Source organism: Electrophorus electricus, chromosome 21 (assembly GCF_041902795.1).
Source record: "Electrophorus electricus isolate QZ-2024a chromosome 21, ASM4190279v1, whole genome shotgun sequence".
NCBI lineage: Eukaryota > Metazoa > Chordata > Actinopteri > Gymnotiformes > Gymnotidae > Electrophorus > Electrophorus electricus.
The window spans coordinates 4775516-4802374 of record NC_137517.1 but is presented as its reverse complement, the minus strand read 5'-3'; the positions used below and the strand labels follow the sequence as shown (position 1 = coordinate 4802374).

The following is a 26859-nucleotide window of genomic DNA, read 5'->3' as shown; positions in this document are numbered from 1 at the left end:
AAGCTTTATTGCGGTAAGCAAGAGGTGCCGCCTCGGAAAATCTTGCCGTGGATAGCGGCTAATTCTCCAATTGGTTAAAGATACGTCAGTATAACCATACTCTAACCCGATTGGCGTTCATCACTCATTGGTCTCTGATGTAAACAGGAAGAGTCCTTACACACTTTTTGTTTTACAAGGTAAGCTAGTTTAGCTAGCTAGCTAATGGAGTCCCAACCTAGAAGTAAACACAAGTGGCCTTAGAATATCACAGTATCTCGCCTACAGACGTGAGTACGGTAAGGCGTTGCACCAAAATGTTTCGATAACGACTAATCAATACATTGTGATACGGAATATAAATGTTCTCCTGCCTTATTCAGGGGGCTATTTAGCCATGCTAACGCGTTAGCCGGGCGCGAAGCGAAGTTGGCTATTTGTCGCCGTTAACGGCTAGCTAGCTAGCTAAGCTAAGCTAAGATAGCGTCGATATGGTATTTAGCTAAAGCCATTTCTTCAGTGATAGGCATGCTAGTTGAGGCTCTAAAGCGCAGATAACTAACGACAGGTGGAACAGTCGTCAGCAAACTTCGACAGTTACATCGTTATAACTAGCTAGCTAGTTAAGTAGCCAGTTATAAAGCCGCATGGCTAGCTAGCATTATTGGCTATGGTAATGTGGACACAAGTCGTTATTAGAGGTTATTAAGGTTTTAATTTCATTAGTTGCAATAATCTTCGCGGTCCTCCATTCAATTAAGTGTTAATTGGACGTTTGCTCACGTCACGTCACTGTAAGGTAATTTTACACTTCAAACTGTGACTCATTGTGTCATTAACTACCGTGATCCCGGTAAACGTGACGCCGGCTTGTTTATCGCCGGGTCGGTCGGGGTGTAATTACCTCAAATTACCTCAGCCACGGCCCTCGGCTGTGGCATTGACAGGACGGAGACGCCCTGGCCTTCTCGACATGCTTCTCGTTATAGTTAACATTCGTTCATGTTTTTGGGAAAACCTCGTAGTGTGAACTCGTGGCCCGAGCATTTGCCACTCAGTGTGATACATATGCGATTTTTTCGATCCTACTCATTTTTTTTTTTTTTTAATTGTGACACAAGGTTAAGAAGAGAGTAGAAGTTCCTCTTTGCATGACAGCTTTTCCAATTAGAAATTTGAAACAGGACTTGCTGTTATGACTGGTAAAAATATTGACTGTCATATCAACGCAAACATTATATCAGTCAAAGATGCCTTATACATGTGCAATGCAATCCAACCAAGACTAGCATACCGTCTTTCACGCTGCAATTAGATTAGAAAATAGATTGCAGCTTCACTGCAGTCTCTAAACATCTGTCTATAACCCAAGAATTCTAAACTTTGTGTCAAACTTTTTTCCATTGCTTTTTTTTTTTTTTTAATTGTTTTTTTTTCTCCCTTGCCCAAGATGGATGACATCAATTTACACTACAGGTTCCTTAACTGGCGGCGTAGGATCAGAGAAATCAGGGAAGTGCGTGCAGTACGTTATCAGGAACGTTACAAACGCATGCTGAAGGATGGAGACACGCTGAGGTAGGACTGTCGGTCGGCCTAAAGCACAAATGCGTCCGGCAGCTAGTCACATTTTATATTAAATGTCAACAGTCGACCATAAATAATAAGACTGAAGCTTCATGTATTTGAATTACCAACATTTTGTCTTAATTAAATTCGTTTCCTTGGTAATTAAATTAAGCATGAGGAGGACTCGTGTGGCTTTCTTTTTATTTATTTGCAATTTAATTTATTCACTTTTCAGCCATTTTCCACAGCCAGAACATACACCCACAGAGCTCTGGTGCTCATGTTTCTCTCGGAAAGCTGGGGCTTGTCAGGGAAGTCGACATGGGACTGAAAAGCATCATGTGTGCGTGCATTTGAACCATCAGCTTCCACCAAAAACGCAAACAAGGCTGCCTCACTCAACCTCACTGATTGAAACAATTATAATCTCAGGAAACGTTATGGGCTGCTTGTTTTTCGGTCAGCAAAAGATGAAAGGCGCGTTTGACGTATTGGAAAAAGAGTCAGCCTTTGTACAATATGGTGTGAGAATTCCACAGGACATAAAATTTTCTTTTTTCCACTTCTTTGTTACTGAATCCTCCTCGGAGCCCTCCGTGTTACTGTTATATTGAGTTTGAGGCCTGTAACTGGTCAGGTTGCTTTTTTAGGTGGTGTCAGGCTTTTTGGTCAACATGGCTGTCAAACCCAATTAATCAGGAATAATTGTAGTGTTGTCATGTGCCAATAATAAGCATGCTGTTATTAACATGTTGGTGTTAGTTGTCTCTGCAATTCACTCTCATGGATCGAGATAGGATATACAACAGTCTAACAGCAGTTCCCTGGACAAGGTCTAAGTACCTATAGCAACAGTGCTCTTTACTAAGAGGTTCTAAATAGCTTTCTTTTGCCTCCCTGCTGTAGTTACCAAGGGAACTCTGATGAAGTTGGCTGCTATGTGGCTCCACGGCCCTTGTCGAAGGGAAACTGCTACTTTGAGGTAAGCAGCACATCTGTGCTGAAAGACTATGCCAGTGCCACTGTTGCAAGAATGAATTGCAGTTTTAAGTTCCCATTTTCTCTTTGCTACTTTTTTGAATTCAGCTCAGTTTAAAGATATAACCCAGAAAGCCCAAACCCTGTTTTGACAAGGGTGCAAACATATTTCCGATCCTCATCATGAATTCATTTCCATGTAAACCGAGTGTATATTGATTTTGGAAATCATGTAATAGTGAATGCCCCAGCACATGCTTTTTCCTCTATTCTGGAAATAGTTTTCCCTTGTCATGGTGTAATAAGAGCCCAGGATTCTTCCACTGCAGTCATGGATCTTGGTTCTCACTCTAAACCTAGGAGTCTGGTGCTGCAGAAGACAATGTCAGACCACCAGCCTGAACCGGTGGTCTTAAGGGTGTGGCGGTGGGCCAAGCTTGTGGGGCCGCGGGGAGCCCACTCTGCTGTGCTCACACCCAGGCCTTACAGCCGCAGCCTCTCAGCGAGCCCTCTGTCACCACGGCGCGCATCTCGAGCTGACTCTGGCGCCCGAGCTCGAGCCGTCTCGAAACCCCTGCCGTGAAATACAGCTTGGAAAGAGTACGTCCCAGTGATTTAGTACGGGAAAGCCCGCGAGGTTGGGGCTGTAAATTAGAGCTGGCGAGAGGGCACGCAGTGGGTGATTTACGGAGCTGGCCTGGGCTTCGGCTGCCTGGATGGGCGGCAGCCTGCTCCGCTCGGCCTGTGGGCTGCCGGCAACTCGGCCTGGTTTGATGGATTTCCTCTCCTGGGCATTGGAGCTGGAAAGTAACACCATGTCCATTACCCCGCTGCACTGTGCACACACACGGCCCCGGCGCTCAGCCTGGAGCAGTGGCGAGCACCTCCTCCTCAAACCTCCCTGTGGGGCTCGATAGAAAGGCTTTGGCCGTCGTCTGTGTTTTGGTGATGCCTCCTGTAGATGTGCTGTTTTTCGAGCGGTTATTGCCACTGGGTTGTATCCCTTGCTGTTTCAGTCGCAGGTACAACACGCCTCCAAGGGCAGCGTTACCCTAGTGCCTTTGTGCATCGTGTATGTCCCCTTAATGAAGACCACTGGGCCGCATCAATGAGTTTGCCATATACAGCAATGAATCGAGTCTCATTTTCTGGGTGGCGAAAGGGGGTCCGATTATGATGCACATTTTCAAGAGAATCCCCTGCAATCCAGAGAGCTTTTTTTTTTTGTTTTGTTTTTTTCCTCATTTGTCTTCCTCGCACCCCCGGGAAAGGTCATGTGTGAGGCTGGAATATGCGTCAGCAGCAGGCTTGTGTTTCCTCATTACACTTTCACAGGGGTTTCGTTTCACCTCCTCTGGCCCCCAAAGCACCTTTCCGCTCACGCGCCTCCACCCGCCTGCGCCCAAACACGCAGAACTCTTCCCTTGTTTCAACTGTCCCATGTAAAAAAAAAAAAAAAAAAAAGGACAATTAAGAATCCTTTGCAGTGATCTAATGTCATTTTGTTATTTCAGGGAGCCTCAGTGTGCGTGTGTAAATCAGCTCTGTCTTTGGTCAAGTGGAAATTTTCTCCATTAGCCTAATTGATTATTTTGTCTGGAAGCTCGAGATGGAATTCTGAGCCAGTGTTTGAGCCAGGTTCGAGCCAGTCTTCTCTTTTGAGGAACACTATCTTTCAGGTTCACGGCACATAAAATTCACTTGTAGCGAGCGGTGGACGTTAATATTTAGGAAATAGTTTTTAGAATTAACAATTTCTTCTCTAAGGCCTGGAAGGTAAGTCCTCGAAAGAGTCAACCAGAGATTCTGTGTGGGCGGCAACCGAAACCTGCTTTATAGAAAACCTGCAGCAACTTGAGGAGACTTTCTCATGCTATGAATATGCTTTGGCTCTGGGAGCAGTGTTTAGTTTGTACAGCAGAAACAAGTGGCTTGCCAACAGCTGCACTGCAGCCATCCTGGAGTCGGTTTCGAACCCAGAGCCACGTGTAACGGTGTCCGACCCGCATTCCTGCCACGGTCAGCTCCGCTCAGGAGCCACAGATCTCGTGTTGTTCTGACCTCAGCGAAGGCCATTATTTTGAATGCGTCACGTGGGAGGTCGCGACTAAATTGCCTGCAGGGTTCAAAGTAGACGAGTAGGTTAACGTGAGCAATTGTGATTCATATCCACAAACTCCCATGACGTCACACGACGCGCAGTTTGAGATCTGCACAACGCCACAAGGAGACTGGGTGGAAGGCTCAGTAGCCGAAAGCGTTTCCCACTACGCCCCGTCTGCGCCCAGGGGGGGAACGGGGCCGGATTGAGCCGAGACGCTTTGCATTTAGGGAGTTAAGTGGTAGCCAGGAGGTCACACTCTTAATAATAGGTTACTTGCCGTGACTTCTCCAGCCTCTGACTCAGTGCAGCTCTGCTAGGTCCTCAGGTCTGTTATTCCTGGCTCCGCTTCTCTCGCAATGCACGCAGCTGCTGGCATTCACCAGGATGCCCCTTTCAAAGGCGTGGCTGTAATATTGCTGATTACTTCTCAAAAAGCAGCTGTGAGTCTCAGGGCTACAGCTCTCCATTTTGTGGGGTGGTAAAATAACTTCATACAGGTTTCGCTAGCAGTTCCTCATTATACATTTCCCCCGAGACTGACATCGCTTTATGCTCTCCGTGCACAACACCCACTACTCCTTGCCTGGCTTCTGATAGACAGAAACTCGCATTATCCTATACAGTAATTCAGAATGAGAAGACCCATTCTAAATGATGAGTTTTGTGTCCTTGGTACATATATTTTGACGAAATGATTTGATTTCTGTTAAGTTCTGTTGAGGACAATCATGACTGAGCTCCACAGAACAGCTCACCGATGAACTGGTCAGGCCTTCAACAGGAGTGGACTGAGGTGATTCTGTGCTCCTGCAGGTGACCATAATGGACACGGGCGTCAGGGGTACAATCGCCGTGGGCCTGGTGCCTCAGTACTACAAGCTGGACCACCAGCCGGGCTGGTTGCCACACTCCATTGCATACCATGCAGACGACGGGAAGTAAGTAATACAAAGCCAGTGAACAGCTAGTTGGGTCAGTCGCGTTGGCTGTTCACCAAATGAACAGCTAGTTGAGCTGATGGACTTACAGGCTGCCATCATTGTCTCCACTGCCCTCCTCAGACTTTATAACGGCAACCCCGTTGGCCAACAGTTCGGCCCCAAGTGTAACCGTGGCGATCGGATAGGCTGTGGAATCTATGCAGATGCTTTCGATGCCGGACTCACGACTGTTTTTTTCACCAAGAACAGCAAAGAGGTGAGTCACTCTTCCTCAGTCCAAATGGCACCACAGACCTCCCCCTCGTTTCTGACAACTGCTCTATGGCAGATGTACGCAGTTGAACATGATCTATAAACATGTCGACAGATATTCTTAGACGGAGCTGTTCCCCTCACCAGTGAAGCGGTAATGTTGTCCTTGAACAGTTTGTACTTTGAGGAGTTCCTGACTTGATTTAAAAAAAAAAAAAAAAAAAATCATGTTCAGTATGACTTGTGTGTGGCAACGTTTGACAGGGAACTTCACAGAAACGAGCTGCAAGACTAAGTTGTTTGTGTGGCACTTGGCCCATGTTGCTGCTGCTCCTGTGATGTGCAAGCAAGCTGTGGTGCTGTGCATTGTGGGTAAATGTTTGCAGTGAGAATGTTCATAACCGCTAATGTGCTGGCAAATATTTACATGCCGTTAAACTCATTCATTCGGTGGTGAGCAACCAGCACTGGATCAGCAGCTAATAAGCCCATCAGACAAGGTCCACAGAGAGCAGTCACACAAATGCCCCTCTTTGCTCTACAACTGCCCGTTTACGACTTTACCTTCTGCGTGATTATTAGAATATTAATATTCTGGTGAAGTAAGTAGCGGACATTTAGGCTAAATGCAGTAACCACAGTTATCAATTTGTGTGTGTGTGCGTGGAGTGCAGGTGGGCTCGGTAGTGGTGCCAGTGGCTCCGGACGGCCTCTTCCCCGCTATCGGTATGCACTCCCTGGGGGAGGAGGTTCGGCTGGACCTGCAGGCAGAGTGGGGCAGGGAGGAGGAGGACAGCGTCATGATGGTGGACAGTCACGAGGACGAGTGGGGACGCCTGTACGATGTGTGCGTCAGCGGAGCGGTAAGAGCCAAATGGGCGCTGAAGACTCGGACACGCTGCTGCTCCTCCTTAGACAAAGAAGGAAAAATAAAGAAAGCAGGAATCAACAAAAAAAAAAAAATCATATTTAATGATGATTTTAATAAATTATTGGTTTATTGGAATTTTAAAATCATCCAGGAATTGTTGGCTATTCCTGAATCACATGATTCCGATTTAGAAAGAGCGGTCTTGCAGTCCTGTGATTTAGACCATGACTCAAGTATGTGCATAATTTTCTTGTTTTGGGACAGGGGGTTAGTGTTGGGACAGGGGATTAATGTTGGGAGTTAGTGTTGGGACAGGCTGTGGCCCGAACCACACTCTGATCTCCTCCTGGCTTCCTGTGCATCTGCACTCTTGCGAAAGGTACCTGAGGGCTAGTTTCACAGAAGAAGGTGCTCAGTGCCAGGCGTGCATGCATGCCAGCGTGTGTGTGCGTGCAAGCTTCCTCACACAGTGCAAACTTCTTCCAGCGCACACAAGCTGCCCCCGCTCTGCCACAAAAGCAGCTTGTGTGCTCTGGAGGTGATGCGCTTTACCTGGAGTTCTCTGTTTAGACAGAGCTGTGAGCATCCAGAAGTTCCACTCTCAGGCAGGTCGTTCAGACTGGTCCTCCTGTATCGGACCAGAACGCAGCTTCCCGGAACTGCAGCCAGCCACCCTGCCCCGTGTTCAGCCCAGCGGGCACGCAGCCACAGCGTGGGCCGAGGCTCAGGTTGCAGGCACGGACGGGTCAGCCCTCTGGAAACTGGTAGGCAGGGAGAAGTGGACTCGTCATCGTGTTTTAAAAAGTAGCCGGAGGTTTGGTGCGCTGGCCCGGCTCGGTGCCGCAGGCCTCCAGCCTTTGTCCTGATCTACTGAAGGAGGAGGCGATGGGGGGGCCCCTCGCTTGCCTCCGTATGGGTAACGCTGCCACACAGAGGCTGATGAAGGCATGTTTTGACAGGCAGCTGGGTTTTTGGGTGGAAGGAACTTAAGACATATTCAATATTTAATCACTAGTGAATAAAGTCACATAGTTGTTGATGTACTTCCAACACCAGCGATTCGTTTGAACAGTGGACTGGCTGTGTCGACGCACAGGAGGCGTCATTGCTCTTAGAAGCAGGCTATTTTATAACTGCTGAGTTGAATCCGTGTCTGCTGTTTTGATGGTGATCTCTGTGACGTAAAGGAGTTTGCGACGCTGATCCAAGATCAGTTTTTGCCTTTCATATTCTAATGGAAATGTCTAATCACTGATCTGTTGTTTCCTATGCCCTTGATTCTGAGTTGTCCTTACATGTACAGGTGGGTACTTTTGTTTGCTCTTATAACCGCAGCAAGCACAAAATCATATAATGTTGTTTGACTATTTTGAGTCAGTAAAAGAAGTCTGGCTTTACGCTGTATTGGCAGAAGGGAGCTGATCCTAGCTCAGCATCTTTCCTTTCGTGATATTCTATACGTTACCCTGACTGGTAAGTACGGTCTTACGCTCTTACCAAGGCCTAAAGTGTTTAAATAAGGCCTCTCAGTAGAGATGTTCGAATGAAGTCCATTTTGTGGTCTGCGTCTGGCCGCTTCAGCTGTGGTATTCAGAATGCTGCTGCAATTTTCATTTTCTCCATTTATGGTGAAACGGCGTTGCACTGATACCTTTTCCCCTTGCCAACGGATTTCCATTCTCCGGAAGAGCACGTCTTACCGGAGCAAGCTTTTAGTTTGAAGCCGGCAGCGTAGTCGGCCGCGGTGTTCGCCCGACACAGTATGCCGCCTTGGTTTCTCTGAAGCAGGAGTCGTGCTGCCCGGCTGCCAAGCTAAAACCGGAGGACGTTCGGGTCAGCCAAAGTGCTTTTGAGTCTCCAGCGTAGCGCGTCGCAGCTTGCCTATGGTTTACGCTGCGAATGAAGTTGATATGTTGATATACACATGATTTGCCATCACTTGATTGTATATCCGTGTGTTTTCATTTTTGCCACACTCAGCTCTTGCACCTGGTGCAAAAAGACAGGAAGGGGGTGGTTAGCTGCACCACGAGCAGAACGTTATGCTCTTGCCCTGCAACAAGCCTTGGCTTTTGTTTGCTGTTTACATTTGCTGCTGGCGGGGCAACCAGACCAGTTTACATAAGCGGGTATTGCATCTTAAGTCAGTACTAACTGTCAGCAAGCCTGTCTAGAGTGATCCCAAACATTCCCTTGCTTTTCCATTATTGTGTGTGTCTGTGTGTGTTTGTGTGTTGCACTGGATTGTGCTGGCCTGACTCCTAACCTCTCTACTTGAATTTTACTCAAGTAGCAAATGACTAGCCAGCTCCTAAGACCCTTTCTCATACAAGCTTGCGGCTGCTGAGACCGGGCGAAGTTGACGTCCTCTCTGGGTGTCCTACACAGCTCTGTTTTGTAAAGCTCGTAGGCTGTTACTCGGTGCAAAGGTTTTGAGGAGCTCACTCTTCTTTGCGGCCGATGGCCACAGGGGCCAGGTCCGAAGGCTCTGATCACTTTTTCAGAGGAGCGATTGAAAGACACAGCGAGTCCTAACCACCCAGTGTCCCGGGCTTGGTGTGAGACCATGAACCCTGCCGCCACAAGAACTGCCCCCCCGGCAACGTGACCGTCTGTTCAGTTATTCTGACACATAGTTGAATGCCAGACATTTTCAACATCATAAAAGTCTGCACGAGAGGGATGTTTTAGCTGACACTTGGGCTTAATTTCATCTTTTGGCATTATGCCTTACGCAGCTAACCACAGATTGCTCTGAGATGTGTTTGTGGTCTTGATGAGGACTTCTGTATTGTAGATCAAGCTTACAGGTAGCACTTATTCATGCATGTTGACGGGGAGTTTTAATGAGTTCTGCTGGTAAAGATGATCATGCCGGCGCTGCTGAGAAATTCACACAGACTTCCAGTTATTGCTGTGCTCAATGGTGTGAAACTCAGAGATGAGTTGACTCGGGTCAGTTAATGGCTTTTTTTTCTCTCTCTCTCTTTACGTGATGGAGTGTTTGTATTATGAGGAGGCGTTTGGCTAGCGCCAGTGTATACGTACTAGTCCCTGTGAACACAAGGCAGACATCCCTGTGCCTGTTGCCACAGCAATGGCTGTGCTCTGCCATTTAATGCTGTGGAGTAAAGCAGGCAGACTGCACCGGGAACCTTCCAGCCATCAAACACACATTTACAGTTCTACACACACACACACACACACACACACACACACACACACCCCTACGCAACCAAGCCCTATGCAAGCATGTGTGCACGCCAGCAGTCGAGCACATGCCTGCCTGCACACACACACGAGCGCACACATGTGCAACTGTGCACGTGTATGCTCCCCTGCCCTTCCACGCGATCAGCTCTGCTCGCCTGAGCCCATGGGGGCAACGGAACAGGGGCAAAACAGCTGGATTTCCACTGGAGGCCACTCCAGTGGAGGACTGCGCTGGTGGCAGCATACAGGAGAGTCTGGCTTCATTCCCTGCCGGACGGTCGCATCTCACCCACGCAGAGAACCCTCCCTCCACGCTGGCTACGTGATGATGATGCTGGGCCCTTTCTGACAGCTAAGCTTACATGGCGATTGCAACCACCATGCTGGGCTTGTAGTAAGAGAAACTGCTTTCAGCTACGCTCACGCAGCGTACAAAGATGTTAGGAATGGTTGGTGTGTCGTTTGGTGGCCCAGTCGTGATTAGTGGTTTCTACTCCTTTCCATGCAGTGAACCTTCAGGTCCTTCTTTTGATTCTCATTTGAGTCTGCAAACGTTTAAAAATGAATGTCTTTTGCACAAGGACTGTAAGTCGGCTCCTTTAGTCAGAAGCGCTTCACCTTTTTTCCCCATAAACTTTCTGACTCTTTTCAAACCCTACCAGGGGGCAGGAGCTCATCTTTTGGTTTCTGTTTTCTCTCATAACGAGGAAACGCAGACCTAGCTAACATTTGCAGGGCGAGGCCCGGTCACCTGCTTTAACGAGAGATTTCCATTGTGGGTGTGACTGGTTTCGGTCTCGATCATGATGGAAAATGAGAGGAGAGCGAAGAGAAATGAGTCAGGATTCACTTTTGGGCTGCCTAATATACAGCCTTTGAGTCACGTCACACAGCATAGCAGTCTGATCGATACACAATGTTCTCTGCTTCACTGCCTGTGTTGGCAGCGGACAAAGGTTTCCAGTCTGATCGATACGCTGCGCCGTCTCATGCTTTTGCAGTTCTCACTGTAGTGCGGTTGTTTTACGTAAGCGGAAAGCTGATTGTTTCCTATGTTCTCTAGCTCTTTGTGCCTCTAGAGTGTGAAATTAAGCCCTCGAAACACCTCACTTTCATAATGCCCCAGGCAATGGAAAGTGCAGACATTGTTCTCCTCTCCTGAAAGATTGTTGTTTTGGAGGATTTCTCAGCCGAACCGATTGGTATTCTTGGACAGACATGCAGAGAGACTCTGAGGACAAGCTAAGCCTTTACTCCATGTGCTGGATTTCTGTGGAAAGCATCACAAGGACTTCCAGAGCTCAGAGTCGTGCTGGAGTACATTCGTTACCTGTATCGTAGGTGCTGTCTCTTCACAGCAGCAGCTGGCGATTAGCAGCAGGAGTTTGTCAGAAAGAGGCTGGCTGCAGCCAGCAGGCAGGGGCCCTCACATCACGCAGGGAGCGATTTTAGACACGGCACCACTGGGCTGGTTTAGAAGGTTATACAAAAACAAAAAAAAGTAGCTGTGGGCAGTTTGCTTCCAAGGCCAACTCGCTTCCTCTTTTTAGCATTGTTTGAAGAAGGAAAACACAGTCTGATCTGTAGAGCTTGACAGACTACACTCTTAGACAACAAGGTTTTACAGCCGAACCAAAGCCTTACGAAGGACAGATTGTTGATAGCATGAACCCCTGTTAAATAATGGTTTGTTTAAAACTGTTTCATCATCAGGGACTTGCTGAGCATATGTGGAATATGTGTCATATGCGGAAAGAAATACCACAGGGTTGCTGTTGATGAATGATCTTTATGCTGCAAATTCAAGTTGCTTTTTAAAAAATATAATTCATGTACCTCCCTTTCATGATTGGGGGCTGTAAACGTCTCTGATCTTGGCAATGAAATATATCCAGCAGAACTCATATATTTGCAGTTTTAATGGACATACCTCTCTGCGTAACATTACAGCCCTGCTTAGTGGTAGCTTCAGAAATTCTTAAATGATTATTGCCATTTGGAAGCACGATTACACTCTACTAACCTCAGTCAAACCTCAAGTAAAACAGGTGAGCTCCCAGAGTGTTGCTCTGGACTTCTGCCCTGGCCTACATGACGATCACCAAGCCAGTTCATTTTTCATATCTTCTCACCACCTGAGGTCTAGATTAGGTAGGTCTAAGTGGTTTTATTTCCTCCTTCCTTTGCCCCTCTTCCTGGATGCTTTATGAGTGTGTCCATAGTGTTTTAGGCCTTGCAGGAACCCCAGTGTGTCAGTTTTATAGAGTGGTTTAATGGCCTTACTGGTTGCTGAGGGGCCTTAGCTAAGGAACATTAGAAATATTTTGGAATTCCTTGGAAACCTTGAGTGGCAGTTGCATCTGGCACATGAGACAGCGTGCAAATGTTCCATCAAGCCTCTTAATGGACAATTGTCAATTAGACTGAAGTCCCTCTCTTTTAGAGTGCAGAGGCATGCAAGATTTCAAAGGTACACCTGAAGAAGCCCCATTTAAAATGTTCTTTTAACAGCACGAGCTGTCTTTGTCGGTTCCATCGCAATCAATCATAGGGTGACAGTGGGTGGAAACTGTAGGTCAAGCTGCAGACAGCAGTGCAGCAAACGCGCCTCTCCACTTCACCTCCTTCGGCTTTCCAGGTCGCTCCAGGACAAGCGGGAAAACCGCAAAGCCTGTCCGGAGCGCCTCACTTGTTGCCCGGGCAGCGGGTCAACAAAACAAAACGGCAACAACAGCGGTGATGGGGCAGTCGGAGGCTGCTGGTGTCACCGGAGCATGGCGAGAGTTGTCAGGAGCCGTCGCGAGGAGCAGGCGACCGGTCCTGGCATGAAGAGTGAGGAGGTGGAGGAGAAAATAAAAGCCCGGGGGACGAGGGGGGAGTGACGGTTTGGGGGGGGGGGCATTACTCAGCCTGGAATGGGTAGGAAGGTGCGACTCATGGCAATTTTTGCCTCCACCTTCAGAGAGGAGCAGGCGACCGGTCCCGGCATGAAGAGTTATGAGGCGGAGGAGAAAATAAAAGCCCAGAGGAACAAGAAATAACGGCGGCGGTGGGCTAAATAAAGAAACCACACAGTCGAATCCCATTAATGGCGGTCGGCAACCAGGTGCACGCGTTAGTAAGTCTCACTGAGCCTCTGGAGATGAAGGCTTGGAGGATGCTGAAAGAGCACACGCAGGACACGAAGCAACTTGAAGGATGAATGAACGAAGCAGCTTTTATCACAGGCCTGTCAGCATGGATCATATCCTGGGTGTTTTATGTAGACCAGCAAGCGTTGCTGCTAGTCATGATAATAAAGAGTGGAGTAGGGAGACGGGGAGAGAGAGAGACAGACGGGGAGAGAGAGAGAGAGACAGACGGGGAGAGAGAGAGAGACAGACGGGGAGAGAGAGAGAGAGAGAGAGATAGATAGATACACACACGGGCCATATGGTTTTGGGAGCCACCTCACCAGTGCCTCGGTTTGTCTTCCCGTCTCTGTCAGAATGCCTGAGCAGCAGTCAGTGTTGGGTAAACAAGGATTCCAGGATTCATAAATGGCATCCAAGGATTGTTTCCACTGCTGGGACACACGGTATTTTGCTGTCACAAATGGAAATTTGGGGGCAATTAATGGATGGCGTCTTAAACCTGAAAGTAGTTACAGTGGCGTGTTGTGGCGTGATTAGATCCAGCGCCTTTATTCTGCAGGGGGAGGGGGTGGATGACGATGTCCTGAGCAGGGGTTGCATTGCCTGCTTCCCGGCAGCACAAAAGGTTTACAGCAGGGCTACTACTGCGGGACTTTGCCAATCGAGAACCCAACCACCATAAGCGTCTACGCAGTGTCCGCGAGAGTGGGCTGGCCGGCAGTAAAACCCAATGGTCTTCTTAAGTACTATTGCAGTTTACTGCTTTCTAGTCTTGGAGAGCACAAGACCAGATGAATAAAAGCAAAGACCCAAAAACCCAGACAAGAGTTTACAGCACTGTAAATCGTTGGCTTTCTTCGAGTAGTCACAGTAACTTCAGAATTAACCCAGTTGCTTGTAGTTGGGGGCCTTGGATACTAACCCTTCACCTGCCTCTGTGGCTCTGTGAGCTTAAGAAAGGGCAGTCAGTCTTTCGTTCTCCTTAGTCATCCTATGACATTAGCATCTCCCTGCAAACGTGGAACATGGTGCACAAAAAGGTCACGTCATCTGTGCCATCGATGCTCAACAGCTGAGGTTTGAACCCCAGCTGTGCCACGCGCAGTCCCTTTGCTGAGGTCCCAAGGCCTTTGTTGGCCATGTGGCATTGGCAGTGACTGGCATCAGGACCTCTTCCTAGGGCAGACAGGGGATTGTGGGAGACATGTAGCACCATGATCATTGTGAAGAAGTAAACCATCAATTTGAACCCCCTCCCTCTCCCCAAGTGAAGAGGAGCATAACACTTTGCTCTGTTCAGGGGCATTACCTGCATAGTCACATGCACTCATGTTTCTGTATGGTGAGTGGTTCAGAAAGATCTGCATAGCCAGGCTTTGTTTTGTGCTGGACCTCTTCTTCCATTGCCTCTGCTGAAGTAGATGAGACCATGTAGAGTACTAAACACAACCCGCCCCCCCCCCCCAAAAAAAAAAAAAACTAACCCAGTCTGTTATACATTTTGTATAGGTTAAAAATTTTGGAAATATTAATGCAATACTACCTGCCAGGTGTATGTTAATGGTGGTCCTTTATTTTGCCAATTGAACCCAATTTTTGACACCTGACTTTTGCCTGTATTTGTATCTCCATGTGTCCCATCACCCACGAGCCTCTCCTGTGTCTCCTCAGCTGCTGGAGTACGTGGGGAAGGGAAAGAGCATCATGGACGTGGGCCTGGCCCAGGCCCGCCAGCCGCTCTGCACGCAGAGCCACTACTTTGAGGTGGAGATTGTGGACCCCGGAGAGAAGTGCTACATTGCCTTGGGCCTTGCTCGTAGAGTAAGTGGAAGCCACAATGTTGTGCATGAATATCGTTACGTTTGGATTGCGACGGTGAGGCGTTCCTCAGGATTTGTCGAGAATTTATCACAAACCATCTCAAGCTCTTTCCACGATGAGGGAAGGGCTGAGGGACAGAACACTCTGCGCAGATCTCGCGTGCTGTAAACGCACACTAATACGTTCCGCTCAAACCGAGTTCCTCGCAGTGTTCTGGGCGCGCTGGCCTCTTGTGACCCCTCGAGGGCTCTCGGCACCGGCGGACCAGAAGGGGTAAGCTGGCGCGCCGTATTCATCAGCAGCTGCAGCTGGCAGCCGTTTCATCCCGTGTAGACACCACGCGCCGAGGCGCGATACGGTATAACTGATACCGCAGCCACGTGATATCGTATTAACATGCGGAAAGCCTCCAAGTTATTTCTCGAGCACGCCAGTGAGTCTACGCCAAAAGGTCCGTTCCTTGTGTGGCTCCTTATCCCTAACGATCAGGCTCAGGTGTGCTAGCAGCTAGACTCTACCAAAATACATACAGAGTGTATGAACGCCCTGAAGATTGACTGACTTCAAGTTGTAGCACATGTGTGAGGTGCACGTCTAGTACATTCTTTGGATTCCTAATGTGATCTTGCTGGGTTCAGTAAGTCTGTTTGAATGTGTGGGGGTGAAAAGGTAGACCGATTTTATCTAAACTCGGTGAACCCCGTCGCCTGAACTGGGGCGGAGCCCAGATACAGGCTACAAAAAAGGGCTATACTATACCCTGTTAACGTGACCCCAGAAAACAAGACACGGGACTCTGAGCAACACATCTGTTGGGATTGCTGTCCGTGCCGCGACAGAGGGCAGCCCAGGGCACTTGGAGGACAGCGCTAAATGCCCTCGTCCGCAAGCACCAACACATGTTCAGGAAGGCTAGTGTCGCAGTGAATAACAGTACGGAGTAATGCCAACATCATCATCATCATCCTCATCGTCGTCGGGGCTCGAGCCAGTGAACTACCGATGATGGGGCGAATGGTTAAGCAAATATGAAAATAAATGCAGGGTGGGGTTGGGGCTAGCAATTAATATTACACAGAAAGACATTGCAGACTCGTGGGTGGACGTGCAGAATGTGTTAGACGTACTCTGATTGGCTCTTGAAAATGCACTGGATGGAAACAACCCGTTTATCCTGAGCCAAGCGCTGGAATCTTTGGAAGTAGCGTGTTGGCAGCGCTGCTATATTTTTACAGTGAAAACAGAAATGAAAATGACCAGACATTTTCGAATAACTTTTTCAAAAAGCCTTTAAACATGAAACAATAAGTTATGGTTTTACACATAATTGACTGCTTTCTGGAGGGCTGTTTGCATAGTTGGTCATGGGTGCACCGCGACACCTGTTGAAGCTCCGCCACAGCCCTGAACACTGGCTGAACACTGTGCTGCGCCGAAAATAAGAGCCCCGTTTGCTGCCAAAGGCTCGCCCGCAGCTACAGAGCACTTCCGCTCACATTCGGAACACACACTGGTTGCTAGGACTCAGGACAAAGGTCTGAGCTGGCCTAATGAAGGGCGCCAGCGTGTACCGGTACGTCTGTGCCCGGCCAGCCCCAGCCGAACCGCTGACCCTGGTCCTTATCGGTTCCTGGCCTTTCCCGTGGCAGCCGGCCATTTCCTTTTTTCCCTTCCGGCCGCACTACTTCAGCTGACTCTACAGCAGTTCCCATGGTGTGTAAGTGTGTGTGTGTGTGTGTGTCGGTGCGTGAGTACTTGTCTCCTTGTTTCAGCATTTTCTTCAAAATGCTGCATTTAGACCATCTGTACTATATATTTTAGATAATTTTGTCATTTAACGTACATCGGATGTTTCTGTGAAGAAAGGCCATGCACGGAGAGCTTTCTTTGCAGAAAAAAAGCTCACCGCGTTCTGTGGATCTCGGGGTTCCGTGGCTCTCGACAAGACCTGCAGTGGCCGAGAGGTTTTCCTCCGTCCAAGTTGCGAGTTTATACTTGGGCAGTGATGAGAACTCGGCACAAAGGGATCACTTCACGCCGGTCTGCTGCCCTCATCATGGTGGTCTGGGTGCCTGCAGACCCCCCCTCCCCGCTCTTCCCACTGCTAAGCTTGTAATTGGCAGATGGGCATCGGCCTCCATCGGCAGCCTCTCAGCTACTTGTTGATTGTGGCACAGTGTGGAAATGCAGGCTGCTCAAATAACGCAGATAAAAGGGCCCCCGTGGGTCTCGGCCAGCGACACGGGCACTGCCGATTAGCGTAACACCTTATTGCAATGGTTTTTGCAGCCTAGATGGAGGGAAAGACAACTTTCTGCTTGGAGCCCCCCAAGCAATAGAGAGGGTTAATTGAAAACCTTTCTTTAAATGCAAAAACTGTTATGTTTTCTTTTCCTACGGTACCAGCATGATTGACGCGATAAATGCGGTGTGTGTAGGATTTATTTTTCAAGCGCCTCTGCCTGTCTGCGTTTGTGTATGGAACACGATATGGAACACAGATGCAATCGTACAAACGTATGGAATGTGCAAACACATTCCCAGACGCAAGAGTCTCACAGAATATTTCCATGTATGAAAATGATTTATTTTGACATGTATTATCTCTTAAGACTGTTTCCTGTTGTCCTTCCACACTCAGTGAGCTTGTGCGAGGTGGCATCACCTACCCCTTCCTTTGCAAGCGTTCCTCTGCTCAGCTTTGTGCCCTAATCCTAATCCCTCACAGAAAGTTTATGGTTCCAATCTGTACCAAAGGGACGGAAGTCAGGGCATGGATATTTAAGCCCATCATCCATCTTGCTAAGACTTGGCTCCGTGGCTTTCTGCTGAGACAGTAAATCCATCAGGTTTTACTCGGCTGCTCTCTGACCACCCCCCCCGCCCTCTCTTTTCCTAATTCGATAAACAGATCAAACGGCTCTCGGTGTAACACTCTGGCCACAGCTTTTTACGGGTTTGAACCAAAACACAAAATCCTCACGCAAAAGTTATGTGAGGGCCCGGAGCCGAGGAGGAGGTGAGGGTTTGGCCGAGAGAGGGGAACGGAGGACTTGTCTCTTCTCTTTCCTCTTCTCCTGACCTCACTCACCCTCTGAACCCCCCCCCCGCGTGCGCGCACACACACACACAAACACAACGGCTGCTTTCTGTGAAATGGCAGCATGTCCTGTGAGCCTCAGGCAGCACAACACCAAGGACATGAGAGTGAGAGTAGAACGTGAAACACGCGACATCCGTGGGGAGTGGAGATGTTGCGGAATGAGCACGCAGCGAAATGCAGCGGGAGAACAGGGCGTGCTAAAAAACTATTTCCTATTATTCCACGGGGATCGCCAAATTAACGCCAGATTCCTCACCAGCTGCTCTCTCCGAAATACCTACCTCATCCATGCTCTCACTCCTCGCAAAGTGGCATGGTTGTGGGTTTGGGTACAACTCCATCAGACATATCGGTGTCACTGGAGCTTTAGACATCTGTAAAGCACTTCTGATGAAGTGTCAGGTGAGTGGATGTGTGTGTGTGTGTGTGTGTGTGTGTGTGTGTGTGTGTGTGTGTGTGTGTGTGTGTGTGTGTGTGTGTGTGTGTGTGTGTGTGTGTGTGTGTGTGTGTGTGTGTGTGTGTCAGTGAGCCCTGCTAAAGTGAATTGACATCATAGATGTTGCAGTGCTACAGCGGAGTTTACTGGAAGCCCTCTGGCCTTTTTTATTCGTGTAACTTCAGTTCGTAAATTGCACCATTAAGCGCCGAATACCCCATTTGTTCATTCAGACATTAGGAAGAGTCGAAACATTTCAGGAATGAAAACAGTTTTGTGGGTTAGCTGTGCAGGTGTGAAAACACATTTCCTCTCATTACCTGACTCATTCTTTCGAATTTATCCAAAAAAAAACAAAAACAAATTTTGAGTGTTTGTGCCGGCATGGCCTGCCTGTGTACCAAAGATGTATCCTGTGCTGCTATGTGACAACACGCTGGCAGTCCATTTCTCACCGCAGCACAGAAGAGGAGCACTGATTGTTTCATGACCGTGGTGCTGAAGTATGAATAGCCGTGTTGATGTGAAAGTGTTGAGTGAAGTATTTGATTCTGTTGGCCTTGACTATGCACCTTTGTACTGGGGTTCGGTTGACTTTGATCTCAAAAGGAACAAAGGCACTAAATTGGGAACTAAAAGAGGTGTGTGTGTGTGTGTGTGTGTGTGTGTGTGTGTGTGTGTGTGTGTGTGTGTGTGTGTGTGTGTGTGTGTGTGTGTTTCCGCAGGACTACCCTAAGAACAGACACCCAGGCTGGAGCAGAGGCTCAGTAGCTTATCATGCAGGTGAGTGTCAGCACACATCCGTTCTGCCGAGTGCAGTAGTCACTCAGAGCATCACACCACGAACAGTGTCATTTAAAAAAAAAACATAGTGTCCCAAGGTGTCATTCTGGAGACATCAAGTCTAAGAAGCCTGGCCTTTTGCCCCACTGGTTATTGGAGAAGTTTGCGATGCTCTCCAGTCTGCCAGGCTTAGCTTCCCAGTATCTTACTGACAGATATTACTCTGTGCTGTACGAAACCTTCCTCCTGCTTTGACCTCCTTGCCAGTGTGGTGTAACCCCAGTGTGCCTCATTGCCCTGCAGCACGCACAGACCAATAAATCTCTATTTCTTCATTTCCTCCGTTTTCTCATTTGCCGTGTTGATGTTCCTCCGTTCGTTCCCTTCTTTTGCCCTTTTGCTGCGTCGCCTGTGTTGTCTGCACCTGTCCTAAAAGCCCCCGCCGATTCCTGGGTGTGCCGAGGAGCCGCAGACCTGTGGCGTATCTCTGCAACCCGGGGCCCCCGCGGCTGGCCCGGGGGCCTGAGCCCCGATGGCAAGCTCACCGGAGATGAGATGAGACGCAGGGGCCGATTTGTGGAGGGGAAGCGGGGCTTCTGGAGGGGCGGATAAAGCACCCGATCTCGCCCCCCGACACATGCGCTCGGCGTGCGTCCGGGCCACGTGGCGGGGCTACACAGGTTGCTACGGCCGCCATAACGTGCAGCTCCCGCTAGCGCTCGTTAGCGAGGGGAGCGATGGCCGCAGCCGTTCCACACAGCGTGTGAGGTGCTGTAGTACGTGGGCGGGCACGCACCTGCTCTCCCTCACCTATCAGCTCCTCCGCGCTCCAGCATTGAGGCACGCCAGCGTTGAGCCCTATAATTTTGTTTGTTTGGAGTTTTTTTGTGCGCGTGTTGTGAATGTTTTTGTTTGTTTGTTTTCTTTTGTTTTTCTTTTTATGAAAATAGCCAGGAATATCAGTCCTCTTAGTATGACTCCACTACACACTCTCTGGCACATACCATGGTGGTGCCTTGATCAGGATGGCACCCTGCCTGGCGTCTCTGTTTACAGTACTAGGTGCATGGTGTGGCTCTGTTATTAGAGCTGGCATAAAGTAACTTCTGTACTTTTGTGCTCTTCATTTCGGAGAGTGAGTTTTCTGATGACTCTTCCTGCCTTCCTCCAGCCATGCTGTCGTGTGCGTTCACCCCGCATCCCTCCGCTTGGTTTCGGGCTGTCATACCATCCTGCCCCTCCGCTATTATTATTCTTCCCAGTGCTGTGAAGGAATCTACCCGCTTATCGCGCCCATCAGGCTGCTGCCCTCACCACCCAACCCCCCCCGCGGGTGTTTCGGCAGAGCCGCAGGGCAGATGGGGAGGCCATGCCTCATTAAAGCACCCTGATCCATACGCGGCCCCCATTTCGTGAAATCACGGGCCCTTGAGTCATCCTGCCTGATGCCAGTGCCAGGTACTCTCCCGTACGGACCCCTCGTGCTGGTGTCTTTCCCTAACCTCTGCTGCTTGGTTTGCATGCTCTGAGGAGATGGGGAACGCTGGAACACGACGGTCCATAGTGAAAAGTCATTTGAGATGCTGATTTGGGGTTCCCCCACCAAGAAGGCCGTTATGCAGTAAAGCGGTGGCGTCTCCTCAGACGGGGAGCAATCGTTAAACCTTGTGGGAAGAATAAGCCTGCTCCTCCTGGTTTAATGCGCTGCCCGACTTTGCCAAATGGGTCGGAAAACTGTTGGCAGAGCGCCTGTGCCCTCAGACTCAAAAACAGAGACACCAGGTTCTGTGCTGATAGAGCTGAATTTGAGGGGTGATGCTTTTTGGTGGTACAGCAAATCCCTCCCGCACCACGTCCCTCAGCCTCGTCTTCCCACCCCCCGAGAGCCCGTAAAGTGTCCGGCTAACCTGCAGACGTGGCCGGGTCGGGGCGGGGGTGTGGGGGGTTGTCCCGGCGGTGCTGCGTCCTCTCGCCTTTTCCAGACGGGGCTCCGAGAAAAGGCCCGCAGTACGAGGAAAGAGGAAAGCCCCCCTGTGTCCTCTGGTGTACCGTTTCCTGTCTGCTCAGGTGCCAGGAGGACTGAAAGTGTTCCAGCAGGCTGAGACGCCCAAATGCACCCCCCCACAGGGCCTTCTCTACCCCCCCCCCCCCCCACACACACACACACACACACACACACACACACACACACACTCAACACCGACCCCCATCTATTTTTAACCATCTTCCTCTCCCACACCGCTTGTGGTGTTTGCCGAGTGTGTGGTGTTGTGACAGGAGCCCGCATGGGAGTCTTAATGATACAGTGTCTCCAAGCGCCCTCCCCGTGTTCTGATAGAGATTGTTTAAACAGCATCCTGAGCTGGGGGACGGGTCCCATGACAACTCCACAAATATTTACCAGCCGTGCTGCGCGCTAGGCTTTTTGTCTGCAGGCTACCTTTTCAAAGTCGTTCTTTCCCTGCCTCTCGTATTGTTGTCGTCGTCTCCGTTCTTGGCGTCTTTTGTTCTGTTTTCCGCCAAGGCGCTCGAATCCAGAGCGCGGGGAAGACGTTGAGAGCAGAGGGCGCTCCTCTCTGTTTTGACCCGTCAACCTCCGCAACTTTCATCCCACCATCTCAACTTGTTCCAGGTTTAGAAAATAGCAGGTTATTCCAGGCCTTCATCGGCACTTTCACGCGCAGGGTCAGACGCCTGGAGAGGACCGTTAAAGGCTGTATATTGGTCTGTTAAATGGCTCTTGTAGCCTGTAACCTTGTCATGTACATGCAGTCGGCAAAGCTGTAGAATAAATAGATTAGTTATATAGGTCTTCTGTTGCTGTGTGTTTAAAAGTAAAATATAATAATCAACTAAATCTCATGGCTTGGCAGGATAATCGGCCTGTGTTGGTAGCGGAGAAATACCTTTCACTGGCACAGGTTTAGTTTATGCCAAGTATTGGTATGTATGTGGTATAACTTCTGGGTAGAACTAGTTCATTGTGGGCCCAGTATGTTGCTCCATTGTGTGTGTGCCGCAGTGTAAAATTGCTTTTTTGCCCCTAAACCCCCCCCCCCTTTTTTTTTTAAGCATGACAAAAATGTCCCATGCAAAATGATCCGTTCTCCGCATAGCTGATTCTTAGCCTGCGTCGGTTTTTTGTCCTGTCGTGTCCTGCAGACGACGGGAAGATCTTCCATGGTAGCGGGGTTGGCGACCCGTTTGGCCCACGCTGCTTCGAAGGCGACATCATGGGCTGTGGGATCATGTTCCCCCGCGACTACGAAGGTGAGACCTCTCGCACGCTCTAGCAGAGCGCCTTCCTCACCTGTGCGGCCAGCTCCGCCCACTGAGTGGAATATGCCGAAAAGAGCTACAAGCCTACCGATCAGTGCAAATCAGGATCTTAAAAAATGCGTTTGTTTCCTAGAATCAAGTGTCCGTTTCCTACAATTAACGCTCCTGTTTAAGGGAGATCGTGCTAACGGGTCACCCATAGCGCCGATCGGTTAGCTATGTTAGTCTGCCCCTTTTTGTTTTTTTTTTAAATTCGTCTCGTCCCTGCAGATGAGGTGGACGACGGCGAGACACTGGACGAGCACCCCAAGCAGGGCCGCGTCCAGAACGTACTGTACCTGAACGATGAGGATGAGGAGGAGGAAGGAGATGACGCAGACCAAGAGCAGGAGGGGAGGAAAGTTACGGTGAGCGCCTCTGACATTCACACTGGACCGTGTCCCTAGAGCTGTGGTGATATTATTAAAAAAAAAAAACAACAACAAAAAAAAACCCTCGCAGAGCAACTTCCGCCTGCTGTCATCAGGAATCGCCTCATCACAGCGCACTTAAGCCTAATGGGTGGGAGCCCTGCTGACGCACTCGTGAAACGCATTTGCGAGCCACTTCTGGGTAAAGCGCCGTGCCTTTGGAAACGACACGAACCCCGATAGAAATTCCTGACCAAACACAAAACAGACCATGAAGGCTGATGCAGACCCAATGAAGCCCTGTGGTACGACTGTAATCCAGTCAGTTGTCATAAGCCCCAGATCCCATGCCTCTCTCCCCCACACCAGATAAATAGGCCCTTCATGGCCCAGCGCATGTATAAAGTTTTGATGACATTTATAATAGTTACCACTCTATTTAATGATTCCCTTGTAGCAGGGAATTAGCAACGTTATTTGCCGTCGCACTTGCAAACCCCTTCTGTGTCTGCTGCTGTCTGCCAAACATGGAGACACGCTGCACACACACACACACACACACACACACGCAAACCACACGCAGAACCAAGTGTTTCTCTTTAAGGGTTTGCCTTCCAGTCGTTTCTGCAGCGTTGGGCTCTCTGACATGCGTTGCGTCTGTGTTCCTTCGCTCCCCATGCCTGCGTGCGACCCCCAGGGTTTCGTCATCGGGTGCCCTTATGTTTTTAAAAGCACGATCAGTCATATTTCTCTTTCGCAACAACTGTTCCCTGACAGGCAGTCATTTGTCACGGCTAGACCTCAAAGCCTTAATTTGACAGCTACATAAATTCCTCGTCATGGTCTTTGTCAGAGGCTGACTTCAGGTGCAGGCTGAAGTCGGTTGCCCTCAAATGTGTCCAAGTCAGCAACCTTCCCTCTCTGCAAAGGGCACATCTGTATACGCCGCAATCCACGGCCCTCCGCGTACAGGCTCCGGGAGTGCTTTCTGGGGCTGGTGGTGGAACGGTGGGAGTCGCGAGGGAACCCTGACCCACGGCGAGCTCCCCACCTTGTGTAGAAATGCGGATCGGAGCAGTAAGAACGCTCGACTGCTCGCGACCGTTCAGGATACGTGTGAAGGAAGTGACATTGGTTTCTCGAAGCTTAGATGAACTCCTGTTTGGTCAGCATGCCTTACTGTATCCGTGCCCAGAGTTACTTGTGTTTAATGAACCGTGGGATGATTGCTGCACACGGGGAAGGAAAAAAAAGCTTTTGGAGACTCTTTTGGGAGCCAAAGAATGAACCCCAGAATCTTCTGTTGTGTACATGTAACGCCTTGGACGCATGTGGCTTTCATCACTGCTGTAAAGTGCAGCTGTTGTGCTGAGCTACGTGACAGACCCCCCCCCGTGTGTGTCTACTCCACTAGGTGTTCTTCACCCGCAATGGGAAGATCATTGGGAGGAGGGAGGTGGCAGTGCCAGCCGGAGGATTCTACCCCACCGTCGGCATGCTCAGCAGCGGGGAGAAGGTCAAGGTGGACCTCCACCCTCTCAGCGGCTGACGAGCAGCAGGCACGGCCAATCCACTGGCAGCACCTCTGTGTTTTGAGCCAATCCACTGGCTTGGGCTGTCTGTCACTCAGAGCATAATCGCATGGTTGGAGCAGACACAGCTAAAAGGGAATTGCAACAGTTTCATTTTACACAAATGGAGATCATCATATATCTGTAATTTTGGTTTGGTGTTTAATTATTATTATTTTTTTATTCATGTATGCAAACAGACACTGTAGAAAAACGGTTTCCCATATGCCATGGCCCGTAAAAAGCAGCAGTGCATGATGACTGCTCACACAGGCAACAAATATCTCTTACTGTCTTTTTCTGTAATATTTCTGTGTCATCTGAATTCCCTTCAGGGATAGAGCTTTATTTTTCTTGTTTATTTGTCTTTGTTTAATGTTCTGCGTGGAAACCATATCAAAGTAAATGTTGGTCCTCATATGAAATAATTTGACTAATGAGAGAATTAATAGATTGTATGAAGAAAGATATTCTGTATATATAAAAACAAACAAACCAGATCATATGTAACTATATATTTTTAACGTGCTTGTATATAATGTACATTTATATATGGGCTGCTATACAAAATATGCCACAGCAAGTAACAAAGATTCAATTCAGGAAACGGCTGAATGAATGACAGGGGTGAATGGGCAGGGGGTGGCATTTGGGTTTAAAATAGCAGCCGTTCAGGGGGCAGCCACGTCTCCGAGCATCGCAGTCACTGTGCCATTCACTCTGCCACGGCCTCCCCTCCCCAACCCCCTGGAACCTCCAGCGGAAGACCTTTCTGTGCTGGGTGGGTTTTTTGGTGTTTTTTGGTTTGGTTTTTTTTGCTCTTTGTTCTTCCTGTGCTTTTTTTTTTTTGTGCTTTATTTCTAAATGTCAGAGTTAATCAGGTGCCACTTTGCCTTCACTTCAGGCTGGAAACAAGGGTTTGGGCAGCATCTGGGCGGTTAGGGGTGCGGGAGGGGGTTTATGCCGGGCGGGGCAAGGTGGGGGTAGTCAGCCGTTGAGAACAGTTGAGAGTTGGGAGATAGCCACACGTTTAGAGTCTTTATGTTAAAGGCTGGTATTTTAATAAATGTATGCAACTCAGTACAAATGGTCAGATATTGTCAGTTCTGAAATGGTTTTAGTTGGTAGTCTTAAGCTCTTGCCTCAGGTTATGCACAGCGTTTGTTGATTTGTCTTGGTCTCTTTCTCTCTCTGTGTGTCTGTGTGTGTGTGCATCTGAGTGTCTGTCTGTGTGGTCCTGTCCATGTCACACTTCAGTTTGTCAAAAATCTGAAGATGTTCTTTGCCAATGTTTGCTTCACCATAAGCTCGTCCACTCTACTAATGCCACAAGCACTTTAGAGCAAATTGATATGAATCTCTCTCACACACACAAAAAGGATGTTGGAGCAGTGTTTGTGCTGGTATTGGCATACTCAGCTCCTCCCATCTGGACCGACTCCATTTTCTACACCTTTAGAACCAATCAGAAATCTTTACACAGTAATAATATCGGTATAGTTTATCTCTTTTAGTAATATTGTCGTTTGTCTTTTTCATGTCATTTAAGTCACAAAAAATTATATATTTTTTCATGTTACATGCCAAAATTTTCAGTTTGTCAGATTCAGTGTAATTACCCCAACCTTCACCAAAAAGGAATTGTTACCTGTATATGAATTGAAGGATTACATTAAAATTCAAAATACTGTTTTCTCAGTGTTTGCTATTTTGTGGTGCTTAAATTTTTTCTTCTTAGAAAAATCTGCTTATATTCTTAAGAATCTGCATATGGTCAACAGGTTTGCAATATAGACATCAGAAGAAACAATGCACATACATAACAGATCACATTTACATGTGCTTTACGAGGATGTCTCGTTAAGGCTTGTTTGGATCACTATATTCCTTTAATTTGTTGGTGTTTTTCATAGTTTTCCTTTACATAGTAAAGGTTCCACATGTGAGAAATTTCTTAACACATTAAGCTATGTAAGTGCCTTCCAGTTTTGTTTCTGTAGAAACATTACCGCAAATGTTTGAGGTCTGGCACCTCACTATCCCGTCATTGAAATCCTCCTTCACTGTTATCATCCATCTTTCCTTCTTGTCAGTCCGCAATTCTGATAAACGTCAAGTTGGATTGATGGAAAAGTTTGGATCTCTGATCCAGGAATTCTGATCTTGCTGATCAGAAAGATGCGTGTTGCCACCTATCGGATAAGTATCAGATTTCAGTACCACGCATGACAGTGGTCCAAATCTGAATTAAAAATGTTGGAATGTGTTTTTGCTGTTCACACTGTCATCTAAAGGACAAATCTGTCACATATGGAGGAAAAGGGCCACTTTTATCTGTGACTCGAGTCATGTGTTGATGGCTTCATTTTCCTATGCATGATGCAAGGTGTCACCAGAACTATAGCTTCCAAAAAT

General features: G+C 48.5%; 1 protein-coding gene across 3 annotated transcripts; it reads left to right on the top strand.

The window, feature by feature from the left end:
- Nucleotides 1-132: 132 nt before the first annotated feature.
- spryd3 (SPRY domain containing 3) lies at nucleotides 133-26142 on the top strand. 3 transcript variants are annotated; one of them, XM_026998705.3, is made up of 11 exons: nucleotides 133-269; nucleotides 1430-1557; nucleotides 2455-2530; nucleotides 5444-5568; nucleotides 5692-5827; nucleotides 6498-6686; nucleotides 14713-14862; nucleotides 19127-19184; nucleotides 22347-22454; nucleotides 22734-22870; nucleotides 24288-26142. In XM_026998705.3, the coding sequence occupies exons 2-11, from the start codon at nucleotides 1430-1432 to the stop codon at nucleotides 24420-24422; spliced, it is 1242 nt and encodes a 413-aa protein (XP_026854506.2). In that variant the 5' UTR covers nucleotides 133-269; the 3' UTR covers nucleotides 24423-26142. The 3 variants fall into 3 exon arrangements, with proteins under 3 accessions (XP_026854506.2, XP_026854505.2, XP_026854508.2); XM_026998704.3 differs by having other exon boundaries at nucleotides 148-278; XM_026998707.3 differs by lacking the exon at nucleotides 6498-6686 and having other exon boundaries at nucleotides 148-278.
- Nucleotides 26143-26859: the final 717 nt, after the last annotated feature.